The 26465-nt window shown below is 35.7% G+C and overlaps 1 protein-coding gene across 1 annotated transcript in view; it reads left to right on the top strand.

The window, feature by feature from the left end:
* The window catches only part of LOC121302819 (small conductance calcium-activated potassium channel protein 2-like), a 61031-nt gene extending 37240 nt beyond the window's left edge, over positions 1-23791 (top strand). Inside the window, exons 4-8 of the mRNA XM_041233059.1 lie at positions 3734-3875; positions 14116-14226; positions 16311-16438; positions 21005-21074; positions 23263-23791. Coding sequence (XP_041088993.1) covers positions 3734-3875; positions 14116-14226; positions 16311-16438; positions 21005-21074; positions 23263-23550 — 739 coding nt within the window. The 3' untranslated portion in view covers positions 23551-23791. The remainder of the gene's footprint in view (positions 1-3733; positions 3876-14115; positions 14227-16310; positions 16439-21004; positions 21075-23262) is intronic.
* Positions 23792-26465: the final 2674 nt, after the last annotated feature.

The following is a 26465-nucleotide window of genomic DNA, read 5'->3' as shown; positions in this document are numbered from 1 at the left end:
GTTTCTGTGTTCATGCTGGTCGGGCTGTTTGTTCAGTTAACAGTGTGTTCATAAGTCTACTCAAAGCCTCTTCCTGGCTTTGTTAGAGGGAGAGAGCACTGTGTCTGTGTCTGTGTTATTGTTATGATATGCTGAGATGAAGTTGCTGAAAGTTATCAGACAGCATCCAGTTGTTTGGTGTTTTCAACTCGTCATTCAAGCCGGGGACTAGTTGTTATTGTGGTTTCTGTATTGTCGCTGACAGCAAACACTATTCTCCATTTTATTTTTACTCTATTTGCTATACTATATAAATATAAATAGGAAGCTGGCTTAATGTACATTGACGAGGGCCTGTACAAGAACTGAGTTTTTTCTCCGTTACTAGAGATTAAGGTCCTGACCAATCAGATTAAAGGAAATCTCTGATCCATTTACTAATGTACATTCCATTATCCATTACACAACATGTGATATAATGGAACTTGGACCAAATAAGATAATTAGTTTACAGCAGAGTCACGTTGAGAAGATACACATTTTTTATGTTGTTAATACTTACAATGAAATTCAGTGAAAAAATGTAAAAGAACCATTACAGTTCAAATTCAACAGCATAGCGCTTTTACCCCTTATTGAAAGAATAATTAAAGCTGTGGATCAGAATACTTCAGGAGATACTTCTTTTCATTGTACATGTCATTTATTTTAAAGCATGGCCAGAACTGTAATCATCAGTTCATTCTGTACTGTAGCTTAGAATGCAATCTGTATGGGTGGCTATATATTTAACCCCACTGAGGCAGCCAATTAAAGTGACCTGCATCTAAAGATTATGCCTATTAATTATTAACTAATTAATAACTATTAATTGCGAAGAGATCTTAGCTGAGACACAAATAATAGTTCTACTATTGTAATATGAATTAACACAATTTTTCAATATTTTTCCAGTTTATATATATAATATATATATATATATATATATATATATATATATATATATATATATATATATATATATATATATATTTGCATCAGACAAAAACAAATGTTGTTTTCACAGACAAAAACAAAACAAAAAAAAAACTGAATTTCTTGCATTGTCAGGCCAGAGCAACGAATGGAAAAGATAATTCTGTTACAGAGAGTCTATATTCTTCTTTCTGTCATACTGTGTTTTCCACTTGCCGAAAGGAAAGCTGATAGGTCAGGCAGTGGACGCAACATTAGATAATTCACTTAGCTCTTAATAAAAAAAAAGCTTGCGAGTATGTGGTGAACCAGTGAGTATTTGCTAATTTCACAACGTTTCGTGTCAGTTAACAGCACCACCATGGCAGTAAAGCTCCCTGGATGAAAGGAAAATTCGCCTTTTTAACAGGATTAATTTAATAACTGCTGACTAAAAACATATTACAAGGGAATCACTCAATTTAAAGTACTGTACATAGTTTGAAGCTTTAGTACAGATACAATGTTAAATATTTATCATAAAGTTTTAAAACAAGGCAACGTATCCCTTACTCTTTAAATAAAGCTGTGTTGGTTTTGGTTTGGAAGAAAAGTGCATGCAGGCCTATACCAGGGACAGTGTGCCATCAGCGGCTTCTCGGGCGCCTGCAGGAAGGAGCCAGAGCCTCTGCCAGAGACACACTGCCGTCTGTCTTTGTTTACAGGGAATGGCAGTCAGGGATTGGCTGGCTTCGGATCCCTGACTGGTCGGTTGGTTAATGAGCCAGAGCATGACTGTCTTTGTGCTGGGAAAGGCAAAGAAATTGTGTTTGTGAGTACTACTAACTGCGTGACCACTGTGCGTTCAGCTGGGGTCGACATAACTTAGCCCAGAAATTAGTTAGGGGATTGTAAATCCTACAGAAGTATAAAGCGGGTGTGTGAGTGTAGGTTCATGCAGCGGGATCTCCATTTATACTGGGACAAATGCTACATTAACTGTAGGCAAATCCGTAGCTGTGTTTTTCTACAGTGTTTTTTTTTTTTTTTTTAACACTCTTGTTTGTGTGTACCATTGCTGGTATAGTCACATGTTTTTTTGAGTCTGACCCCACCTTGGAAAAACCATTGCTGGTACCCTAGTGGTGGCTACCTGCAATTGTTTGTAAATACTGCAAATAAATCTCATGCACCTGTGAGGCATTGTAATGTAATTTGTTTTGTATCTTTCCACCTGTCAGTGGATACCCACAACCCTCTTTCACAAGGCTTTTATTGTTGTTTTCCACTATTTATGCACTGTAGATGGAATTGTGTTAACATAATTGCTGTTCAATGAATGAATAGTTTGGCAATCTCTGTTCCGTTCCAGCAGGTGCATCACACAGGAAGAGGCAATCCACACACAGGCAGAGGGCGGGCGTGAACCCAGGACCTCTCGCACTAAAGCATAGCACCGATATGAGCCAGCTCCCTTTCAAGGAGCGTATATCATGCTTATGTCTCTATGTGTGATTATGTCACCTACCAGCCCTTTTGCTGCTTTCACCCGTGCGTGCTACAATAGTTTTGAATGAACAGGATCCTGAGCATCCTATAAAAGTGTGCAGACTGGATGGTTATTTAACTGATGGTTATGGTTTTCAAAAATGTCTTTTTGTTTTCCTTGGAGGTTTCATTTAACTAATCCTGTACAGTGAGCTTTGTTGGGAACAAATGGTGACACTTGTAGCTTATTAAAGTAAATCTGGCAGAAGATTATGCTGTCAGTACAATATTATTGGCAGGCTATATGCTGAAAAAAAAATAGCATTCACAATAAAAGTAATGAAATAGAGACATTTACAACAACAACAACAACAGAAAGTATTTCACGTATTGGGCTAGATTCTCAATTTACTCCAAGTTGTGATTAGCTATTTTTTTTTTCAGAAAAAGAAAAAAAAACCCTAATAAAGTTACCAAACCAGAAATAAACAATTCCTTACTTTTAAATGATGGGTCTCAGGTTGTTTTTGTAATTTATTTTAGAATTGGAATTTGGTGTTTTTAGCATTAATGCTGATTTGGAGTAAATAGCTTGGAGAATCGAGCCCATTAGTTACATTATGTTTTGAACATGTAGGCAGAAAATATATTCCCCATATCAAAGCTTATGTTGGTTATTGGTCCCATTGCATCAATGGAAAACACATTTTTGTATACATTCTTGTGATCTAATGTCAAATGAATCTTTGCTTTCTAAGAGCAAACATGATTGTGACTTTAATGAATATGTCAATTCCCACACAACACTTTAACATCAATACAGCTACTCTTAAATTGATAGAAAATTCTATTCTAGGGTCTTGCCTTACTGTACGGCTACACTGGATTTTGAATAACAGAAATGCCAATGAGTACATAATGTTAAACTACATTATTATTGAAATCCCTGTCCAAACCTGAATTTCAAAGTAAAACACAGCCTAATGCACAGCCTAATAACTATATCAGCGAGTACCTGATCTGATTTCAACATTAAATGTGTATGGTTTAATTTGTTCTCAGTGTTAACCCCAGCCCCCACCCAAAAAAACATATTTTAAAGTACTGAATCTGGTTTGTCCGTCAGAATACAAAATTGTGGGATTCTATTTTTTGTCAAACAGTTTTCCCTTTTTGAAAACAAACAATAATTATGTTAAAAGAGGAAGCTGCAATTAACACCCAAACTACTCAAAGTAACTATGGACTTGTTTACATGTTTCCAGATTTACTGCAAGAACTGCTAATTTCTCAAATGTGTTTTGGGTTCCAGATACCATGACAACCAAGATGTCACTAGCAACTTTTTGGGAGCGATGTGGCTAATTTCAATCACATTTCTGTCCATTGGATATGGGGACATGGTACCACATACATACTGTGGCAAAGGGGTTTGTCTTCTTACTGGAATTATGGTAAGTATGGATTGTAGAACGTTTCTTCTTTTAATTGTAAATTTACATGTTAAACGTTAAACAGATGTGGAGTTTAAGAAGTGGTTTCATTTTTGGTGTTAATGATAATTCTTTCTTTGCAGTCTATCACATGAACCATTTCTCATGTAAAAATATTTGTAGACTATTAGTGTGCCTGTTTATAGAAAGGAAACAACACAAAGGGCAGGCCAATTTGTTTACACACATTCTACGCATACCACACTTAGATTTAAATATAAATAGCTGGGAGATTTGTATTTCTGCAATTCATTCACATGTCCACAGAGTCTGGTACTTTTATTTTAATGTAGCAGTATATTAAAGCATTCCAATAACTGGCCCTATTTGCAAAAAGCCATTAAATAACTTTCAATGTTCATAAAACTGTTATAGACTGTTGGCTTCTTTACCCTTTAACATTTTCATGTACAGCTTTAGCCAAAAGTTTTACATCACCCAATAGAATTAACTAATTTTGCTTCATAAAGTCGAATGAAATCTGCTGAATAATGTTATGTTAACATATTGAGTTACATATTGCTTTGTAGTTTCCCATATACTTAACGTAAAACTGACAAACTTAAGTCTAACATTAAATACTGTACTACTACTGTTATGGTTTCTGGTAGACTTTTGCAAAATCATTTTGTAGTTTCTTTGATTACATGATGTAAAATAAAAGTTCTAAATTATGTTCATATATTTATATATATATATATTATCTATATTATAGATTGGATATATATATTATATATATTATATAGATATAACTTGTAAAACCTTGAAAATTTATTATATATATATAGTATATCTATATAATATACGTTATATAATCTCTATATCTCATATATCATAGAATATATATATATGTAGATGTTTTTAATCCAGATTATATATATATATATATATACAAAATAATTAGGTTAATCTAACATTCTAGAAACTGTTGGCCATAGCTGTACACAAAACATTATTTACACCTAAAATCAGACTTCCATTCTTTAAATAACAAAAAATAATGACGAACATATTCCTAAAGGTACCAACAGCATTTTAAAGCAGTAACACATATTCAGGACAGAGAATGTTCCTGAAGTTACCACACAGAATACAATAACATGAAATCAATGTGTTGCTGGTATCAGGGATCCTATACAAACAAAACATGTATTGTGAATTTTCAAATTATCAGTGATTTTTGTCTGGGCTATTTTCTACTGGACTTACTTTCTTAAAGATTTGTATGACTAAATGCATGAAGTTTTATATGAACCATGAAATACAAAATCGGAAAATCACTGACAGTAAATAGCCATATTGATTTTTACTACATTGAATTCAATGAGAGATTAACAAAAAAAAAAAAAAAACAAAAAAAAAAAAAAACACACACACACACACCGAGCTGTGATTCAAACAACAAAAGAAAAAAAAAAGCATTTTCTTTCAGTAAAACTAATTTAGCTTTTCTTTGGAACTATTTAATAATTTTGTTTTATATCATGTTAGTTAACAACAAAAAGGCTTGGTTTTCTGACTGGTGCACTTCAAGTAACTGCCAGTTATGTTCTTTAGGTATTCTTTAAAACTGTTATATGAAGACTTCAGAGAAGGTTGAAAGCAAAAGAACCAAAGAGCAGATAATTGGAGCTGTATTCCTGGCTTTACACCATGGCCCAGGGCTAGTACACCTCTCTTCAGTTTAATGTTATACATGTCTCTTAATGGCATAATCAAACCGTAAACCCGTATAGCATCATGGCAATCTCCTTTTTCATTCCTAGGCAGTAGTAATATACATTTTGTGTGTTCTCTTGCTTCACTTTGAAAATTCAGACAAAGCAATAATAATAATAATAATAATAAAAATAATAATAATAATAATAATAATAATAATAATAATAATAATAAAATGCAATGCGATTCAAATACAAGATGATTATTATGTTCTGCTATTTGTTACACTTTGTATAAATCTAGATCATATGTGTGTTTACGATTTCTCAAATCTACCACATAAACAAATCATTAGTATATTGATCCACTTTTAATGCCTAAGGCCATCAGGCCACCAGTCAATGTTGTTTTAACAAAAGTCAGATTTCAAAGGCAGACTTCAAGGTAAAACATATCATTATATCATCACTAAATGCAACCACTAAATGTGTTTTTTGGACCACAGCTGGTTTACAAAATTACATTTTAACCCGGAATTGCTATTTAAACATGCATACAATTGTATCTAAATTAAAGCAATGAAGACCTTCAAAATCAGTTAATAATGACATCTAAAAGAGGATGCCTAACCTGTAATTTTTAGTGGTACAATCGGCGCCCTAATTTCGTATTTGATTATCCTATAGGTATTTATTAACGATAATTGATGCATTGACATTTTAGTTTTCAAAATAAAGAACAAACTTTTTTTTTTTTTTAACAGAAGATCCAATAACTAAAAACACCATTGTGCATAACAGTTCAACAAAAAGGCACAACTTATATTCAAATTAAGAACACTTCCGATTATAAAAAAAAAAAGAAATACAACTGAAAACAATATGCATGCATAGGGTTCCCATATGACTTCATGTTTACTGGGACACTTTGGGACAGTTCAGACTTTTTAACTCACACCCCCAATGCATTCTGGTAACTGTAGTCCTGCTTTGAAAGGTACGTGAGGCAGGTAAAATGTACCAGAATGCATTGCGGTGTGAGCTGAAAAGCCTGAACTGTCACAAAGAGTCCCAGTGAACATGCAGTAATATGGGAACCCTATGCGTGTTTTTGTAATTTACAGTCTGGTGACCAGACAATAGGCTCTGACTATAAACATCAATGTGTAAAGCATGGAGAACAAAAAACAGGGATTGCAGCCCAAATAATAAACACACGTTATCCGCCCTACAATAATACTAGCCACGGTCACCAGTCCGGGTGCGTGCAGTAGTGCTCACGGTGGATGATAACAATTATTTATAGTGACTGTGGTGAAGTGAAGTGTTGATCCGGCTTTGTGCTAGCCCAAGGTGACAGCTCTGGATACGTGTTAGCTGTCTGGCAGTTTACAAACATAGACAATTACTAACAGACACAAACAAACAAAACACTCATGAATATTCTTTATACACAGGTTTCTCTATTCAACAGTGGTTACTGTGTCTCTCACTGTCCTTCAAGTTCAATTTCACAAACTAAGCAAAGGAGTAGATTGCGATTCTCTGGCCCCTTTTATGCTATCACGCATGACCCCTTGGTAAATGAGTGCAGCTGTCTCTACAATCTGCAGCTGCTACGTCGTTTCCCTTCCGGGTCAATACGTTCTTGCAATGGAGTCTCACCTTCTTCCAGACTGACCGACTTCCCAACCCTGGGAAAGAACTGGCGTGCCAGCCTGTCCAAAGGACTCTACATTTTCTGCTTAGCGCCCTCACAGGTTGGGAGGGAGATTTACAACCAAGATTCATTATATTTCTGTCACAGTTTCGTACTAAATTCAGCGTCTTTTCATATAATCCAAACACAGCATGTTTTGAAACAAAAGAAGGTAAATTAGAGGGGGTAGATTGAGGGGTGAGGATTGACTCAAGGAGGGGTGACAATTGACACGAGGAGAGGTGAGGTCTGAGGATGTCCTAAAATGGTCACCATAAGCTTGGCCGTGATTATTCTGATCCCCCTCCTAGTGGCTGATGGGTTTATAATGCTACCATTAGCATAAGTATTAGCATTTCCTCTTGACTAGAGAGCTTGCTCTTTAGTTGACTGGTAAGGCATTTGTCTTTTAACCACATGGTCGCAGGTTTGCGTTCTGGTCCTGCCGTTCCGTGCAGTTCAATGGAATGTAAAACCCAAGCGTTACATGATGCTACCCTGTCACACTGTGGGATCAGAAGTGGGATAGTGCCCCTGGAGACTCTGAGCAGGACTGCAGTTGAAAAAAATATAAAATGAAAAGGACCTCTATCAGGATGACGTGGAGTGAGCTGAGGAATGGCTCCACCTGGAAGCTCTCCCAGCACCAGCCCGAGTGCCGACAAAGGGGAGGAGTGGCAGTCCTGGAGGCGAGCGACGGAGATGCTGCCTGCCCGAGTGCCAGAGAAGGAGGAGCTGCCTGCCCATGAGCCAGAGGAGGTCAGCTGGCACAACTATTTCAGTGATCACAAGGCCTCAAGTTGGTGCTTTGTCTGCAGGGAGTCACTGCTGGAGTGCCCCGCTTTGCTGCCAGCATGGCCAAGGCTAAAGTCCCCCACAGCTAGAGTGCCCCTTGCTTCTCCAGTTTGAGCCCCTTTTGCACGAGTTTGAAACTCCAGAAAACAACCTGTCACAGCTTTATAATATTTATGTATTTCATTATTCTAAAAAAAGCAGCTGTATTTTATTTCCCAAAGGTGTGCTGACAATGTACTTGCAGTTTTTCATTTTGTACATTGTGCTATAGCTGATGAGTGGGAAGCTGAGATTTGTGAATGAATATTATTCTGAAGGCACTAACAGCATGCTTCCTGACAGCCGTTTATAAACAAGGGAATTAATGAGTCCCAGCATGTCTTTATTTAGCTTCTCTCCTGGATGCACGCTTTTGATATGTCTGAATGTGTAGAACACAGACGCACTTATTTTCAAAGCTCCAGCAGATGTGCAGCACCACTTATTCCCTACATGCTTTATTGTGCCGGACCTATACCTTTTTATTATTCTGTTTCATTTTTCCAATGTCCTGCTAGCTACTAACATTGTGTCACATATTTTCTTTTCACTTTTTCCTCGTCCTTATTTTCCTTTGTGCTCACTGCTTTCAAGCTACTTTCTTTTCACCATATTATACCAGTCCTGTATATGTAACCAATAGCCTTACCATCTCATTATTCACGTTAAATCACAGTAATTTACTTTAAATCTCTTCTCTCACCTTTCGATTCCCTGTTAAAGCTTTTCACATCCCTCCATTAATACCCTATCTCATGTATTCCTCTTTTATCTACAATGATTAGCAAGTTTGTTATTATTATTCATATTCCGTATTTGCATTGTATTCTTTTTTTTTCATTGTTAGTGTGCTTATTTTTACCAGTTTTATTTTTCGTTCCACCTCCCACACATTCTGGTTTTGAAGAGTTCTTGTTATTGCTATTGTGAATATGTTTTATGCTTACATGTCTGGTCGCTGTACTTTTAGGTTTCATAGTGTCTTCAAGCGAGGGTTTTTCTGGTTTGTGCAGTGAGGTGCTTTGCAGTATTATTTTTTAAAACCTTTATGTAACAGGGACAATGTAACCTTTACTGGCTTCTCGTACACATGCTTCTTTAACTGGCTGGTGGACATGTGCCGATGGAGCTTCCTGCTATAAACAGGAGCCAATAACACCCCCCCGGGCTGATTACCCAGAAGATACTGGTCGTTGTGACAGAGATCAAAGGACAAAATGAACACCCTTACGTCTTGCAAATTTTATACATTTCTTGAGATGTGTAAACCAGTGTCTATAAACAAGTCTATAAACGGTTGTTGCCTTAGTAACCTAAGTCCTTTAGTGACTTGTGAACGTGTGGGTTGAAGTGGTGATGCAGGTGCTCCAAACGAGGATAAACACAAAGTTCACGGTTCAAGTTATTTCTTTTAATTTCCTTTTGGTCTCCTTGACTAGGTTAAATAATAAAGCTGGCTCTACCCACCAATGGGTATTGCCAGCATCAAAACAAGGGGTTGAAGTCCCGAAATAATAATTACAAAAAGTACAGACACAACACAAACACAGACACGTCTCCGGACAGTGCATGCTCTTAGTGCAGGTGCGGTGCTGGAACAGTCATAATGGTTAAGTGCAGGTGCTGGTGAAGTCCAGATGAATCGCTGGCCCAAGGCTGCAGCTCCCAGCTCCGTGTTTAATCAGTCTGGCGAAGACAAAACACACATGGTTGCAAAACACGACAAAACACTTAACTCTGCTTCCAAACAGTCCTCGTTTACTCCCATCAACCACAACAAAAGGAACCAATCACGACATCACATCCCCCTAAAGTACCCATAGCCCCGCCCCCTCCAATAGCTAGTTCAATCACACCTCCTCCAATTCATGAATGAAACTTCGCTCACTGTACTAGGGTGATGACTCCTGGTACCATGACGCCGTCCCTTTCCTGAATGGCCGGCTTCCGAATGCCCCCGGAATGAACTGCCCAACCATTCAATACGGGGCACGTAATTCCTGCTGTGCAGTGCTCTCACAGGTCGAGAGGGAGACTGTTGATTCAGATTCATTCGCTCTTTGTCACATGACTATAAACTGCTCTTCCTGTAGCAAGAGCAGTTTGCAGTGCAGACTTTGTTATCAGTCTTGTTACTAGGCAGGCTTTATTATCAGTCCTGTTGCTAGGCAGGCTTTGTTAGCAGTCCTGTTTAACATCAGCAAGACATTTTCTTTCATATGATTACCAAAACATTTTCACCCTACAACTTGGTGGCAGTGGTGCCCCACAGAGTCAAAGCGAGACCACCAGGAGAGACCCAGATGGACACTGACCAGTTTGCAGTGCTGCTGCACGTGATGCAGCAGGGCCAGGTGGCTGTTTTAAAGGCTGTGGGACCAGAAAGGAAAAGCCTTCACCAGTTATGACCCCCCTCCTGCTTAGTGGTGGCTACAGAGGACGACAAAGAAGACAGCTGAGGATAACCCCAGCGTCAGTAGATACCCACAACTCCCTTTCACACCTTACTTTGTGGAAAGTTATCCATAAAACATTAAGCCTCTGTTTAATTTTACCTTTCTGTAACATTTCATTAAAACACCTGCCTTTGAAACTGCTAAAAAAAGATACTCCAGTAAACACACCATAGACTTCTGCATAAAATGTGTTTCTGAGAAACAGGAGACCCCGTGGTTCTCAGTGTCCTGAGTGCTTCCTTTATAGGCCACAGACGGTTACGTTGAAATCTCCAATAGGACAACTTATTGCAGCAGTAAAATTTTTGTAACAAAAAATCAATAGAATCTTGTTATCCCTCATTTGGTTTCCAGGCTGAAATGTTATTAATTGCTTCAATGTACTGTAAAAAAATTGTCAGGGTAGCTATATGTATAAAATAAAATAAGCTCTCACCAGAACACCCATAACTGAAAATAATCATCCTGTGTGTAAGCTGTTTTTTAGAGCTGGCAAGATTTGTTTTTGTGAGATGAGGTTGAACGGGGGTCATAGTATTAATTTTAGCCTTTCATGTCTGCTTATTCAATATTAGATTGTGTCAGGTTTCAGAGGCTATAAGCGAGGTTGGAGATGGAAATAGATGCTGCAGAACGTGGTGCTAGTTGGCTGTTCCCTCTGAGCCAAAGCACTTGGTAAGTGAGATCATGTCTACTTTGTGGAAGCTGAGCTCCTCTCTCATCTGTAGGCATTTTAAGGTCCTACTGACACTTTTTTTAAAAAGAGCAAGACAGGACTAGCTTATCTGTCCGGACTAGGAGAATATCAATTTTACAATGTATAAAACTGCGGCTTCTTTACGACTTTTGTTTTCTACCAAAATGTTGACCTACATGGTCTTGGTAGTGAGCTGTGCTGCAGAAAACACAGAATGAGAAAAAAGGCAAAGGTGTATGTATTAGAGTTTACTTTCCAATATGACAGCAAAGAAAAAAAAAACTCCTTTTTATCAAATTTGATGAGTGGGATCCATCCGATTATAAAAATCGGTTTGTTTACACATGGCTCAGCCTTGCCATTTTTGCTCAGGGGTTCCCTGTTATGGGCTTTAACTGAAAAGCAAAAAGGAGAAACATCTAGCCTAAGCGCCTCATCTTCCACAGAGTAGACATGATCTCACTTACCAAGTGCTTTGGCTCAGAGGGAACAGCCAACTAGCTCCACGTTCTGCAGCATCTATTTCCACATCCAACCTCGCTTATAGCCTCTGAAACCTGACACAATCTAATATTGAATAAGCAGACATGAAAGGCTAAAATTAATACTATGACCCCCGTTCTACCACCATTAGTGGAAAACCTCATCCCACAAAAACAAATCTTGCCAGCTCTAAAAAGCAGCTTACACACAGGATGATTATTTTCAGTTATGGGTGTTTTGGCGAGAGCTAATTTTATTTTATACATATAGCTACCCTGCCAATTTTCTTTTTATAGCACATTGAAGCAATTAATAACATTTCAGCCTGGAAACCAAATGAGGGATCACAAGGTTCTATTGATTTTTTGTTACAATACAAGAATGTTACTGCTGCAATGAGTTGGCCTATTTGTCTGGTCTGTTGGAGATTTCAACGCAACAGGCTGTGGCGTATAAAGGAAGCACCCAGGATGCTGAGAACCCCGCGGTCCGCAGTTTCTCAAAAACACATTTTTTTACACATTTTTTATATATATATATATATATATATATATATATATATATATATATATATATATATATATATTATATGCCGGTTTGCAGAAGTATTCTCAGCCCTAGTCACATTTTGTTGTTTAATTTATGCACAGTTTTTCACCCCCTACCAAAAATGTCACATTTTGTTGAATTACAAATAATTTATGCAGAGTTTTTCAAACAAACTTTTTTTTTATTCAAGGCTGTAGTGGTTAAACTGAACGTTGTTATATGATGAGGAGGTTAAATGTCAGCAAAACTTGCAAAGAAAATGTACAACATGAAATTTACTGGTTACATAAGTATCAGCCCCTTAAGTCAGTACTTGGTAGAAGCACATTTTGCAACAATTACTGCTATGAGTCTTTTTGGATCAGTCTCTACTAGCTTTGCACAGTAGGACGGTGAAATTTTTGCCTGTTCTTCATGGGAAAATTGCTCCAGTTCTGATAAGTTTCTTGGCGATCGTCGATGGACTGCATTCTTTAAGTCTCGCCTTAAATTTTCGATTGGATTTAAGTCAGGACTTTGACTGGGCTGCTCAAGAACATTAACTTTTTTTTAATTTTATCAATGTGGAATCCTTTGTGTAGATTCTACATGTAAAGTCTAATTTGAAAGTGTCATGGAGTCTGCTCAGGTGCCAACAAAATGTGAAAACTTTGCAGGAGGTTAAATGTCAGCAAAACTTCTGGGTGAATACTTCTGCAAACCATTGTATATACACACAGTAGTTGTAGTCAAAAGTTTACATACACCAATGAAAATTTAAATTTTGAGAAATTTGTTCAAAATAAAGAATTTTTGGAAAATCTTTTGTAGCAAAAGTTATGCTTTTGAGGTTGAGGAAAAAACTTACAAGAAATAGATATGTACAATGATTTTTTTCAGCAATTTTACTGCAAAACTCCAAAAATGCTAATTCAAAAGTATTCAACCCTTTGATGCTATGATATTATTGTCTAGGAGGTGTTAGAAATTTCAACATGATAATGCAGAACCTAATTCTAGAAAAGTCTAGAAAATGCTGGATTGTAGGTGAACATTCTTAGAGAGTATAAAAAGGTTAGGTACCAAAAAGTCAGTATTGGAAAAAGTAACAAGCTATTTGAAGACCTTAGGCAGAAAATGATCTATTGTCATAAAGCTGGATAAGGATGCAAGATTATTTACAAGCATTTGAGTATCCCAATTTCAACTATTGTTTTTATTATCAAAAAATACAAGACTCATGGTACTGTCACAACGCTCCCTCTGTCTAGAAGAAAGAAGGTTCTTTCACCAAGAACAAGTAGCAGAATTGTGAGGAAGGTTAATAACACTCTGGGATTGACTGCCAGAGATATTCAAAGTGAATTGGCTGCAGGTGGGACTGGAGTTTCCATTTCAACCACAGGCCGAGTATTGCATGGTGAAGGTCTCAATGGTTGCAGGCCAAGGAAAAAGCCACTCTTAGGAAAAAGTCACAAGGACAATCGACATTTGAAAGATGGATATGAGTTCTGGTCAAAGGTTTTGTGGAGTGATGAAACTCAAATCGAGCTATTTGGTCACGCTGATAGTCGTTAAGTTTGGAGAAAGTCTGGTGAGGCGTACAAAGAAAAGAACACCATACCTATTGTCAAGCATGGAGGTGGTAATATCCTTCTCTTGGGCTGTTTTTCCTCTAATGACACAAGAAATTTAGTTAAAATACACAGTAAAATTGATTCCATAGCATACATCGATTGGTACTTGCTTTCATCTGGATAACCTTTAACAGGGAAGTACAGAATGATCGTTTTATCTTGATTTGAGAAAAGGAAACTGCACTATTAATACTGCTTGTTCTTTTCAGGGAGCTGGCTGCACTGCTCTGGTGGTAGCTGTGGTTGCGAAGAAGTTAGAACTAACCAAAGCTGAAAAACATGTGCATAATTTTATGATGGACACACAGCTAACCAAAAGAGTAAGTCATTTAACACACCAACTGAATACAGTTTGACAAAACAACTTCTATATATAACAGGTACAGTCTATACTTGTCATTCTAGCACTAATGTGAGACCATAATGAGGCATGTTCGATTTACAATAATCTGCTAGTCAACGTCAGGATGAAGGGGCAGAACTAACTGTAACCTGGATCCAGATTATAAACATCCAAGAATAATGCTGAATGACACAGAGAAGGAGCTTATAATGTTGTGTGGGTTTAAAATTTAGCTGTCACAGTTCCAGAGACTGTAGTTTTTATTTTTTTTGTTTGTTTTTTAAAATAATTAAAAAAAATTCAACCAGAGATATGTTATATTAAGTCACATAGCCTCGGCCACCACACTCCTATATCAAGGGTTTAAGAATCAAAATTATATATTTTATGGGAGATGAAATGGTAGCCGTATTAGTCCAGAGATGATAGACAAAGAGAAGGAGATGTGATACCTTCATGACATCAATCTCTCTTTCCTACTTTCACCTGAAGAAGAGACCTTTGAGGTCTTGAAAGCTTGTGAATAATTATTATTTAGTTAGTCCAATAAAAGGTATCACATCTCCTTCTCTTTGTCTAGTATATTTTATGCAACACATTTTCCTTAAGAGTTTCACCCAGTGAAATATGATTTACCTTGTTTTGTTACACCTTACAATGCTGTTTATAAACATTAGACATAAACTTAGCAACCTGCTACAAGTGTTACTGCATTAGCTGTCCAATACAGACACCATAGCACAATACCCAGAGCGGGCTTCCTAGGGATACCATTAAAATGTCATGACAGTCCTCAATCAGATATTCTGAAGGTGTTCATTTTGTAGTTTTGCTGTTTAATATTTCAAGATTAACTTTGAAATCTTTATCAAGTAAAATATGGTTTGGTTCTCTTTGCGCCTTTTCAGCGTTATAGTGTAACAAACTGATAAAACCAGTTGCATTCATTTAATATTCTGTCAGGCTAATTGGCACATTTGTCCCTCAGCTCAGCTGACACACATGTCCAAGTGGCTTCATAGCACCCTGTATAGTTTATTGTACAGCATATTTAGTGTGTTTGGTTTTAATTCGTTATTCATGGAATTAATGGTTTGCCTATTGAAAACACTCCTTTCTAACACATATCCACTAACACACACACACATAGCCTGCTGTATCTTGGGTTCTTCTTGGAGCTCACTCTATTTTGTGAGTTTTTGTAAATGCAGAGAACCTCATTAAGGGAAGGGGGTGAGGCCTCACTGCCAAAGTTACAAGGACACCTCAACATTCCCTGTTGTCATTAATATTTTTAATTGCACACAATTATGTTGTTTCTACTGTTCAACCATTTAGGTTTGTTCTTTCTTTTACAACCAATTCCTGAGAAATAAATACAGCCCTGAAAACATATACTTTAATTTGACAGAGGACAGCTATACCACCTAGACATAAGGACCATCTGTTTACAGTATAGTGACTGCTCATGTATGTATTTTTCCAATATAAAAACATCTGTGACCTATTTTAAATAGCCCCCCCGGTCAGTTCTGTTCAGTTCAGTTTGGGCTATATTGTTATACAAATGAAGAATCCTATAATTATTGTGTTCAAGATTTTTCAAACAAAAAAAAAAATAGACATTCCATATTGTATATAATGTATATTGTTGTAAAAACAAAGTGAAATCATAGTAAAACATTGGTAGAGAACAGAAAAGCATCATAAAAAGCTTAGTTAACCATATCTGCAGTTCCATAGAAACCACCCTGTGTAGTCAACCATAAGATACACAGGGCCAGATTTATGAAGTTCTTTATCTGCACCATTGTTAGTGAATGAAAAATGTAACTGATAATGTTACAAAACTTTAAAAAGCATCTCAGAAGTTTGATTTATGGATTTTAATGAATGGACTTGATTGTGACGGAGTTATCCTAGTTTTGTAAGATTAATAGGTGAAGAATTAACATGAAGGAGTGTGTTTTGACATGGATTAGTTATTGTTTTTCAGCATTCCTTCAATGCCATCCACTCATGATTAAACTGTCTAACTGTTTTTTGTTTTGTTTTTTTAAGGTGAAAAATGCAGCTGCTAATGTACTCAGGGAAACATGGTTAATATACAAAAACACAAAGTTAGTTAAAAAGATAGACCATGCACGAGTGAGGAAACATCAACGGAAATTCTTACAGGCCATTCACCAGTGAGTATGGTTCTTTATTTATGTATGTCTTCTTATATAAATAATACAATCTAATGTCCATTAGTTTCTAAACCCAACTAAACTAAACTAAACTAAACTAAACTAAACACATTCTCCCCACCAAGTAATACAGAAGTCTGAATGGTGGTCATTCACTTGTTATGTCAAATGTCAAAAGTCAGAGGGACAGATGTACTAAGATGAGCCAGTTGCAACGCAAACATACCGCAGTTTGCATTTTCGTTGCGACAATTCATTTTCTCGGATGTACTAAGAGAAAATATGTTAATGAAAAGAGCCACAATATACTCATTTAAATATTTGTTCCGTTTTCTTAGCAAGATTCCCAGCATTGCAAGAGTCATGTGACATTATTTAAATAAGTAACAGCAGCTGAGTTGTGGTTTGCTGCAGCAGAGGGTGCCCGAAGAATAACGTTTATACATGCTGGGGTGCAAGAACCAAAATAACATTGTTTTTGTTAAATGTAAATGTCATCTGTACAACGCATTCTGCTCCGTCTTCATTTTACCTATTTTAATTCTGTTATGGATTAAAAAAAAAAAAAAAAACGAGTCAGTTTAATCCCATCAGATTTTAAAGTGGGACCCCCATCTTCACCCCCAAAAAGCTTTTTCATAATCATACAGAAGTCCCTCGCGAAACCAGCCATGTTTGTCTTACATAAGGAGGTGTTGTGTTTAAAAACAATACAATAAAAATGCCCACACATACATTTACAGTGTTCAATGCATTTTAAACGTAAATCATTTTGCTGAAATAACAGTAATATGTTTTGGGTAGGCTACACATTACATTATGTAAAAATATAAATCTGTACAGTATACAGTACAGTAGTAAAATCAAATGAATACCTAGCACACTTTCTTTTTACTTTAGCCTTTTGTGAACGTGGTCCAGTGCATTTAATTAACATTGTCAACCCTTGCTAACATACAGAAAAGATACATACTGTACTTACTAGCTAGTTGTGGTCCTTTGGTTAGCTTCAGTACTTTTTTTTTTTTAACTGATCCTATTATTGCAGATTAGAGGTTTTCATTCTTAATGAGTTTTGGAAATGTATCATTTATCCACTTAAGGAAGTATGCTGTTCCTTTCTGTGCACCTCATAGTGTAGTCTCTTTACGGTGCAACAAACATCTTCTTACCTCTTATTAGCACAAATAACTTTATCATGAAGCCCTTTTTGCTAGTTGTCCAGAATGTATTTTCACATGACCCCAGACGAAACCCATTTAACCTGCCACCACATTAGAATTCAAAGGACCGCATGAAACAGGACCCCACCTGACACTGCACATAGAATCCTTGAGAGCTTCAGGTGGGATCATGCTTTCTGCTGTAACGGAAATTGGCTGCTAATGTTGTGTCAGGATAAATTACTTTTTTTCTAATGAGACTTTTCAATGCATGTTGCTGTTTTTTATTAATGCCAGGTATCATATGACTGTGATGGCTGCATATGTAATGAAATCTACTAATAAAGAGGCTATAATCACATGCACTGCTTTTCAGTTTAGTGTTGTCTGTAGTGTTTTACAGTGGCAAATGAAATAAAATAAAAAAAAAAAAAAAAGATTTTGCTTTTTACAGTTTAATACTTGATACATTTAACCCACTTGAGTGCTCAGGAATAGCTGATAATCAATCTAGATTTTTTTATTTTGTTTTGTTTTTGTGTGTGTTTCTTTTGCCTAAAAGAATTGTCTGCTTTAATGCCCCGTTTCTAACAGATTACGGTATTGTCTTGACTTACCCATTCCCTTTGTGCTACTTTGTTTTTAGTGTATTTTACATTTTCTTTCTTTTGTTTTGTCTTTTTTTTGTTTCAACAAAATGAAACTAGAGCTCGGAAGTAAGTTTGTATGAGCTGTTCTTCAAAAAATGTTAATATTCTGTGCATGCATCAGAGAGATCCTATTTCCTGTCAATCAAATGGTATGATCACTGCCATGGAAACGTATTCTAAAATCATGATCCTATCCGTGATAAGTGGAATTCTCTGCACACATAATGGCACAGTGTGTTCCATTTGAAAGCATACTGCTGTATTTGCATTAGTTTCTATTATTGCCATCACTTGCAGCTAAACCAATCACAGATATTAATTTACTGGGGCCAGATTTTCAAATCACAAAGGCGTTGGTCACTCACATAATTGTTTTTGTTCTGTTTTTCCACAAATGTATGTGCATTCCCAGATATGCACCACATTAAAAACCCTGTGCTAAATATTGCTGTAAATAAATGGATCTGTTGTCTTGGTGTTTGTGAGACTTGTTGTTCAGAAGTATGTTGTGCATCAGACTGTAAAATATCTCTGTTACACAAAAGCATGTAAGCCTGCATTTGCACACAATAAAAACCCCAATCAGTGTTGTCTTGCATATTCACAGTAGGTTTGAAAATCAAGCCTGATATTTTAAATATCATTTCAAAATTAGCTATAATTTCACCTACATTAAAATAATTACAGTGAAATAATGTATTGTTTATTGTTATACATTATAAAGTATTTATGAAATACAGTAAATGCTACTGTATAAGCAACAGGCTAGTGTAGATGACTTTGGTTTGCTTGTTTGTTTAGAAGTGCCTCTGATTTATCTAAATTTCCCAGTTCCTGCCTATTATGGTCATATTGGATGTATATGGCTTAAACATAAATACATATATAAGTATTGTATGTTATTTATAACATAGTAGCATTTAAACACTTTTATGGATATGAACCACACAACCTGAATAGTAAAAAATTGAGATGGCTAATGGCCATAGTACAAACAGAAATAAAAGTATAAATACAATAACAAACACCTCCTGAAGTGATATCTGGACAGACAAACTATGACATAACAGGTCTATCATATGTAGTTGTGTGATAATATAATACAGTAATGGGTCTGAGTGATCGATCAGGCTTGTGAGTAAATGGTCTGCCAGACACTCATGAGTTTTCACACCTTCCATCACTTGTGGTGGAAAATGTAATATAAGCTTATGTGACATTGCCTAACATATTGTAACATATACTTTATAACCAGCTTATTGTATATTAAGTTAAATTAGATACCCCATTTGTAGTCTTGTGTAGAGCAACCCAATAACAAACCAAAATATAAGGGATTCAGTTTAGTGGGGTCCCAGTCAAGGAGAACAGCCCAAAAACAAGGACTAGCACATCTAAAACACTTCACTTGCTTCTGTGAAATTTTAATTTGTTAAGCCCCTAACTGGCGGATAATTCCTTCTATGAAAATCTTAGCTTTTTCTCAGCATTGATAAAAGACCATAAAGTTAATGAAATATTCCAAAGTTAATGTGAAATGAAATATTTCAGTAAAGCCGATCGTCTTACATCAAAGGCACACACATTATAGTTAATGTGCGTTTGAATTTTAAAGGTATATATTATGGGGGTTCATTATAGCCTGTACCTATTTTTAGACAGTGAAATAAGTTTTTTTTTGTTTGTTTGTTTTTTTTTTTTACTGTGAAAAAAGTACAGACCTTGTCATACGGTTTCTAGATATTAGAATTTGTTTGCAGAATTCCACACAAATTTTCATGTATAACTTTTACAATCAATTATGCATTTGCCAGACCTGTGCATCTTTCATAAAGGAAAATGTAAGATCTACATAGTAAAGAGAAATGCACTCAGAAATACACTGATAATTTACACAAACAACCAATTAGACTCAGGAGTGGCAAGGGGAGTGGTAGTACAGCAAGGACCCCCCTTCAATTACACATGCTAATTACTAAGTCTGCTGGATTGTTGTAAAATGCATTTAATAAACTAAGGCCTTTCTATAAAGTGACATGCACAGTCATGCGTATAAATAGGAAAATCAAAATAAGCATTGGCTGATGTGTCTAAACATCACTAAGAACTAGTGTTTAAACAGAATAAGTGTGCAAAAAAGCTATATGGGCTGCTTAAGGAATCCTCATTAAACATGTTACAATGTTAGCCATCAAACAAATGACCACATACTGTATTGCTTTAGCTGCAAGTTAATGATTTGTTTTTCATATCGGTCAGAATCTTACTTATCACTGACTCTCCATCAGGTCCAGGCACCTTCTAATTAATTCCATTTCAGACTGAACAGAGCTAACTCCTGTATCTAGTCACTTAGGCATAGGAATAACCTAATTTCCAAATCACCCAAGCAGGTTGTACAGTGCCTAAATTCAGAACTTCCTATGTCTATTTGTCATGATACTGAAGCATTTGAGAATTGTTTCTGGCTTGTATTTCATACTGGTAAAAAAAAAATTTTAAAAATCTATATTAAATTGTTTAAACACATGACAAACAACGCTCAGTGAACATGTAACATCTCTCTTGCTATTTGCTTTATTTTGCGGTGTGGAGACAGCATGCATCTCATTTAACCAACTACATAACTAACTGGATTATGATGCCAAAGTAACACAAGCATTGTCCATGTGGATGTATGTTCTGTGCATGATGTCTGGAGACCGCAGTGAAATGAGCTGTTTAATGACTGCTTTTCAAAAATTCCACATTAGATTAAGAAGCGTAAAGATGGAACAACGAAAGCTGAGTGATCAAGCAAACACTTTGGTGGACCTGGCTAAGGTTAGTACAGTTCAAAAGCAATCCATTGTTTGTCTTGAATGCTTATTACTGAAAAAGGAGAACAGGGCAACTCTGGAATTTATACGTCTATAAAATCTATTTTGGGAACAGTAGCTGAAGTGAAATGGCTTTGGAGATGTCGTACGTCAAATGAAATATAATGAAGAGGTCTTTTTGTGCCCTTTTAACATTAAAGGGGTCATTGCAGTTGTCTTGTTGCAAACAAAGGCTTTGATGATCGCCTTGTGGAAATCTCCCAAAAGGTACACATTATCTTGAAATTGAGAGGATACACTTTATGGTAAAGCACTATCCTGTAATACGCATTGTATCGTGCTTGTGGGTCAAATTTATCAACTTCTTTACACCAAAATGCATTTTGCCCACATTTGGCTAAAACATTTCCTTATGTTTCTTTTACTTCCTCGTTACTTCATCCCACACCAAAAAAAAAAAACAATGCATAGCTTTAATTTTCTGTCTATGTGACTGTAAAACTGTGTCTGGGGAATAGACAGAGGTTAAAAAAAAAACACATGTTTTCATTGCTTATGGTACCCATCATCATCATCATCATCATCATCATCATCATCATCATTATTATTATTATTATTATTATTATTATTATTATTATTATTATTATTATTATTATTATTATTTATCTGGAATGTTTAGATTTGCAAAATTCTGACATTTTATGTAGTGTAGAAAATGTTAAAAACAGATTTATTTATTTATTTTTTGCTTTTTAGAAACACAAAATGATAAAGATTATAAAATTATACAGATAAAGATTATAATCACTGATTCCCATCACAAAACATTTTTATGATTATTCCCCACCACTTTGCTCGTGTTTTTCATGACTAAAAACAAATGCAGAAAATTTTCCTGGGAAATGGGAAAAAAAAAAATGTAAAGGCCATGAACAAGACTATGAATGGGGAACAAAAACATACAAAAGGTGCTTGTTATATGGGGAAGTGAAAATCAATAGCATGTTCCAGGTAATACTTCCAAACTCATTAAAATCTCCATCGGAACCAGAGAGCTGTTGAGTTCTACAGTTTGTACTTGCACAGTAAAAGCCTTTAGAAACTTACAGCGGTACTTAGAATGGATGCATTCCCATGATGCTGCCAGACATGACAACAAAAAGAAGACATACAAGGGAACATAAAATAATCCACTTGTGCATTTTAAGAGAAAAAGACTCCCAAACACACATCACTACAGCAATAAGCAGTAACATATTGTAAATGGAAACCATTTGAAGTATTGACTCTCATCAATTAATTTCATGAGCAGGGAATAAACATAACAAGGAGTAAATGCTGATTTTAATGAAATGTTTTAACATCAAGGCTTATGGCCCAGACTTTAAATTCCACCAAGTATTGCTGGATTGAAATGAAGAGGTTGTTAAAAACAAGATAGTCTTCAAGCAATGAGCTGTTGAAAATGATTGAGAGTGGCACTATCCCACAGGCTTATGCAAAGAGCTTGTACAAGTTATGACAGGTCATCTGTGATAAATTAAGTTTCAATAAAGATAGACTGAATAAGTCTCAGTACTTCTGATAAAGACTTTTCCTTAGTCAACATATGGTTACTGGGGACAAATAGTAAAAAAAAACAACTAAAAAAAACAAAAACAAACATATGTTTGTACTTGAAAAGTAATTAAGAATTAGTAACAGGGTGCATTCAGATAGCAAATCACAGAGTGTCTATATATAAGCATAAAACAAGATAATTCATAATGGTAAAAACATATTCAAACTGGAGATGCAAGTATTTGGTTGTTTTATTACCTTTTATATTTTCTTTTTATGATGTTTGCAACCATTTTGAGTGGGTTGAGATCTCATACTCCAATATCAGACTGAATAATTTTTCTTCAATACAAGTTGCTACTGTTCATGGCTTTGAGCTTGCATAAGACATCTTTGCTTTTAGCTATTCTCTGTGCTTCCTGATTCAAGAAACAATAATCCTATATGTACCACTGTGACCTTTCAGCAGGCCAGATTAGAATCAGGAAGGACAATATATGTCCAAACAACATGGATTCTCCTATCTATCTATCTATCTATCTATCTATCTATCTATATATATATATATATAGGTGGCTACCCTTGTCATAATATCTTTCTTGCTAATACCTTTTCTCTGTTTCTGCCATTAGACACAAAATATCATGTATGATATGATTTCGGACCTGAACGAAAGGGGTGAAGACTTTGAGAAGAGGGTTGTTAACCTGGAAACTAAACTAGAAACATTAATTGGGAGCATACAAGCTCTCCCTGTACTGCTTAGCCAGACAATTGGCCAACAGCAGAGAGAGTTCCTCGAAGTTCAGATGCAATCCCACGACAAGCAAGTTGCCTGCAGTGCTGAGCGATCGCGGTCCTTATCCAGGCGAAGGAGGTCCTCTTCAACAGCACTGCCAACTTCATCAGAGAGTAGCTAGTTGACTAATATACCCACAAGATAAAGACTTTTTGCCATCATATGGTCAATATTTTAGCTTTTATTGTAAAGCCCTATGGTTTTAATCAGTGTTATCCGGGTTCTGATGTCAGAATCCAGGAAACCTGAACAAAAATGTTTTAGGCCAAAACAAGTGAGAATTGTTTTTTTTTTTTTTTTTTTTTTTTTCAGATGCACAGTGAATGCACCTACCATTGCTATATAGATTGTTTCTTCTGTAATTATACTACCTTTTTATTTATGTACTTCAATGAACTTTACTATTATATAAAATAATATAATAAAATATTTAATTTCTGCATAGTTTTTTGGTCGAATTTGGAATTCAAATGAGTTCCGAAGTAATAAAGGTTTGTATAATGATCGACAAAGAAATCTAGAACAATTATGTTCATTTGCTTTTGTTTTGATGAAACAATTCTAAAGGGAAGTTGCTACAACTGTTTAAATAACTGTAATTTTAATATGTTTTTTATACTTATAGTTTTATAGTGCACTAATACAGCAGAAACGATCCATGATGGGGTATGGAAAAGAAAAGATAGAGCACTTGTTATGTTTTTTTTTTTTTTTTTTAAATCGCTCTTCTTGCAGTAATTTACTCTCAAACCCCAGTGCACTAGAAGAGATCTTTGAAACATATTTTAAAGATGAAACGATGAAAAGACAAATTACAGGTACATTATTTAACCAGTTGTAGCAACACATGAGGACGTATAACACTATATTTTGTTCGGAACCCTGCTACATACTCTTTAAGAGCTCGGAAACAAAGAACACAGATCTCCAGTTTCAATCTTGTAGTGTTTTGCTAAAAAGGACAAATTGTTCTAGGAAGCCTTCTCCTTTCTGTGTTTCTTGGTTGAATGGCAATCTTCAGTCAAAACACTGCACAAAAGTTAAATCCTGTGCAAGGGTGATCATTGATTTCCTTTAATGTGCATCTCTGATGCTTATTGATAGCTCTGCTCATTCACTGAGAACTTAAGTAAAGTGTGTGCATCTCCTTAGGGGCTGCAACAAACATTTTGTCTGAAATGAACAAAGTTTTCAGTGAAAAGGAAATGCTTTAATTGATGAAAGCCCACATGATTTGTTCTTTCTTAAACAGTATCCACTGCACTTCAACATGGAGTCCCAATACTTGTTGAAGGGTGTGGTAAATACACACTACAGCTTTTGATTTCTCTAGTGGAACTAGCGTAAGATAATAAAAACAAAAGCAGTCGATCACTGGGACAACTGTGAGGACTACCACAAAAGAGAGTAAAGTACTCATCTTTAAACTTTAGCAATGCCTCAGTTTCAGGACTCACAGCACCTAAGCACATCAAGTGCAATTACAACTCTTATCCAGGTAACAGGGTCACAGTAGGCAATTTCAGAGCAGTTTGAAGGATATTTCAAAACAGCCTTAGTATACATGTGGTGTACAAATCAATGAAATGACTAGTCTGTTGACATTCTTTTCAAAGCATTTGATTAGTGCAAGAGAATGACTCCTCCCAGGGTATTGGTGATATTGACTGATATTGACTGAACACCACCCCCTCCCCTTTAGTTACCTAATGTCAAATTAAATTAAATCAATATATGACGTTTACTGTGTCCTCTTGGTGTACTTGTTTCACAGACAGATAGATCTATACTTTGATCTTTTTAAAATACAAGAAGTTGCTTTTGTAATACACAATTTTTTTTTTTTTTTTTTTTTTTTCATTTTACATCCATATTTCTTGAAACAAATTTAGAAGCTGCTGTAAGCAAAAATCCTGGTTCTGCTACAATACGGGACAACTGGCATGGTTAATTCATATAATACAAGCAATATATGAGCAAGACAATCTGCACATATTTCACAAATATGAAAATATATCTACCAAGCTTCTGTTTTTTTATCAAGTGCCAATATCCCAAAGTTACAGCAATTTAAACAGATCATTTTCCTTGCACAGATTCAATGAGTAGAGTACTGGGTCACCTCTTGCTGCATTACCAAAACGATTGCTGCCGGATCTGTAATATTGATAATGAATTGCAAGTTCCTCAAAAGAAATAGGCGTCTTGATCACCAAACCCTCTACCCAAATACAAAATCCCATTAGCTACTTCATCCATGATCATGTTTCACAAGTTAGATGGGGAAGGAGAAAGACTGACACAAACAGATTCCCTTTAACTAGAAGACAAAATAATACTCTATTGCTTTGTATTGTATTATAAACCTGACACATCCCCTTTACCTAAATTAGTAAACCACATTATTATTCATCTCACAGACCCAATCCTTCATTTCTGCAAACTCTGCCTCTTCCACACAGATGGATTGAGTTGGCAAAGAACTACGCAAACATGTTTTGAGCAGTTGGTAACACCTGGCTTCAGACTCCTACATGTCTGTTATTGTCTGCTATTGCATTTGCCCTTGAAATTCTTTAATACTCGCTAATCACACATTTAAGAACCACGTGACTGACTTTTGAAAAGGATGAGCCTTTATTTTGCAACAAAGGATCTTCAGAGTGGGTGCTAGCCAGCATGTGGGTGGAAAGCTACAGCCATTCAACATAATATTATATATATATATATATATATATATATATATATATATATATATATATATATATATATATATATATATGCGTGTGTGTGTGTGTGTGTGTGTGTGTGTATATATATATATATATATATATATATATATATATATATATTAATATACTCCAGTTTCAGGAAAAGTCCTTTAATGATTTTAAAAATCACATATTAATGTTTTAAGTGCATGATACATATTTAAATACTATATAGTACACATACATTTAGTCCCTTAAGATCTGTAGATGTGTAACCTTTTTCAGTACTGAAAACATCGAAATAATAATAATAATAATAATAATA

This window comes from Polyodon spathula, chromosome 2, assembly GCF_017654505.1.
Source record: "Polyodon spathula isolate WHYD16114869_AA chromosome 2, ASM1765450v1, whole genome shotgun sequence".
NCBI lineage: Eukaryota > Metazoa > Chordata > Actinopteri > Acipenseriformes > Polyodontidae > Polyodon > Polyodon spathula.
The sequence above is the reverse complement of the archived record's forward strand: the minus strand, read 5'-3'. Positions and strand labels throughout refer to the sequence as shown.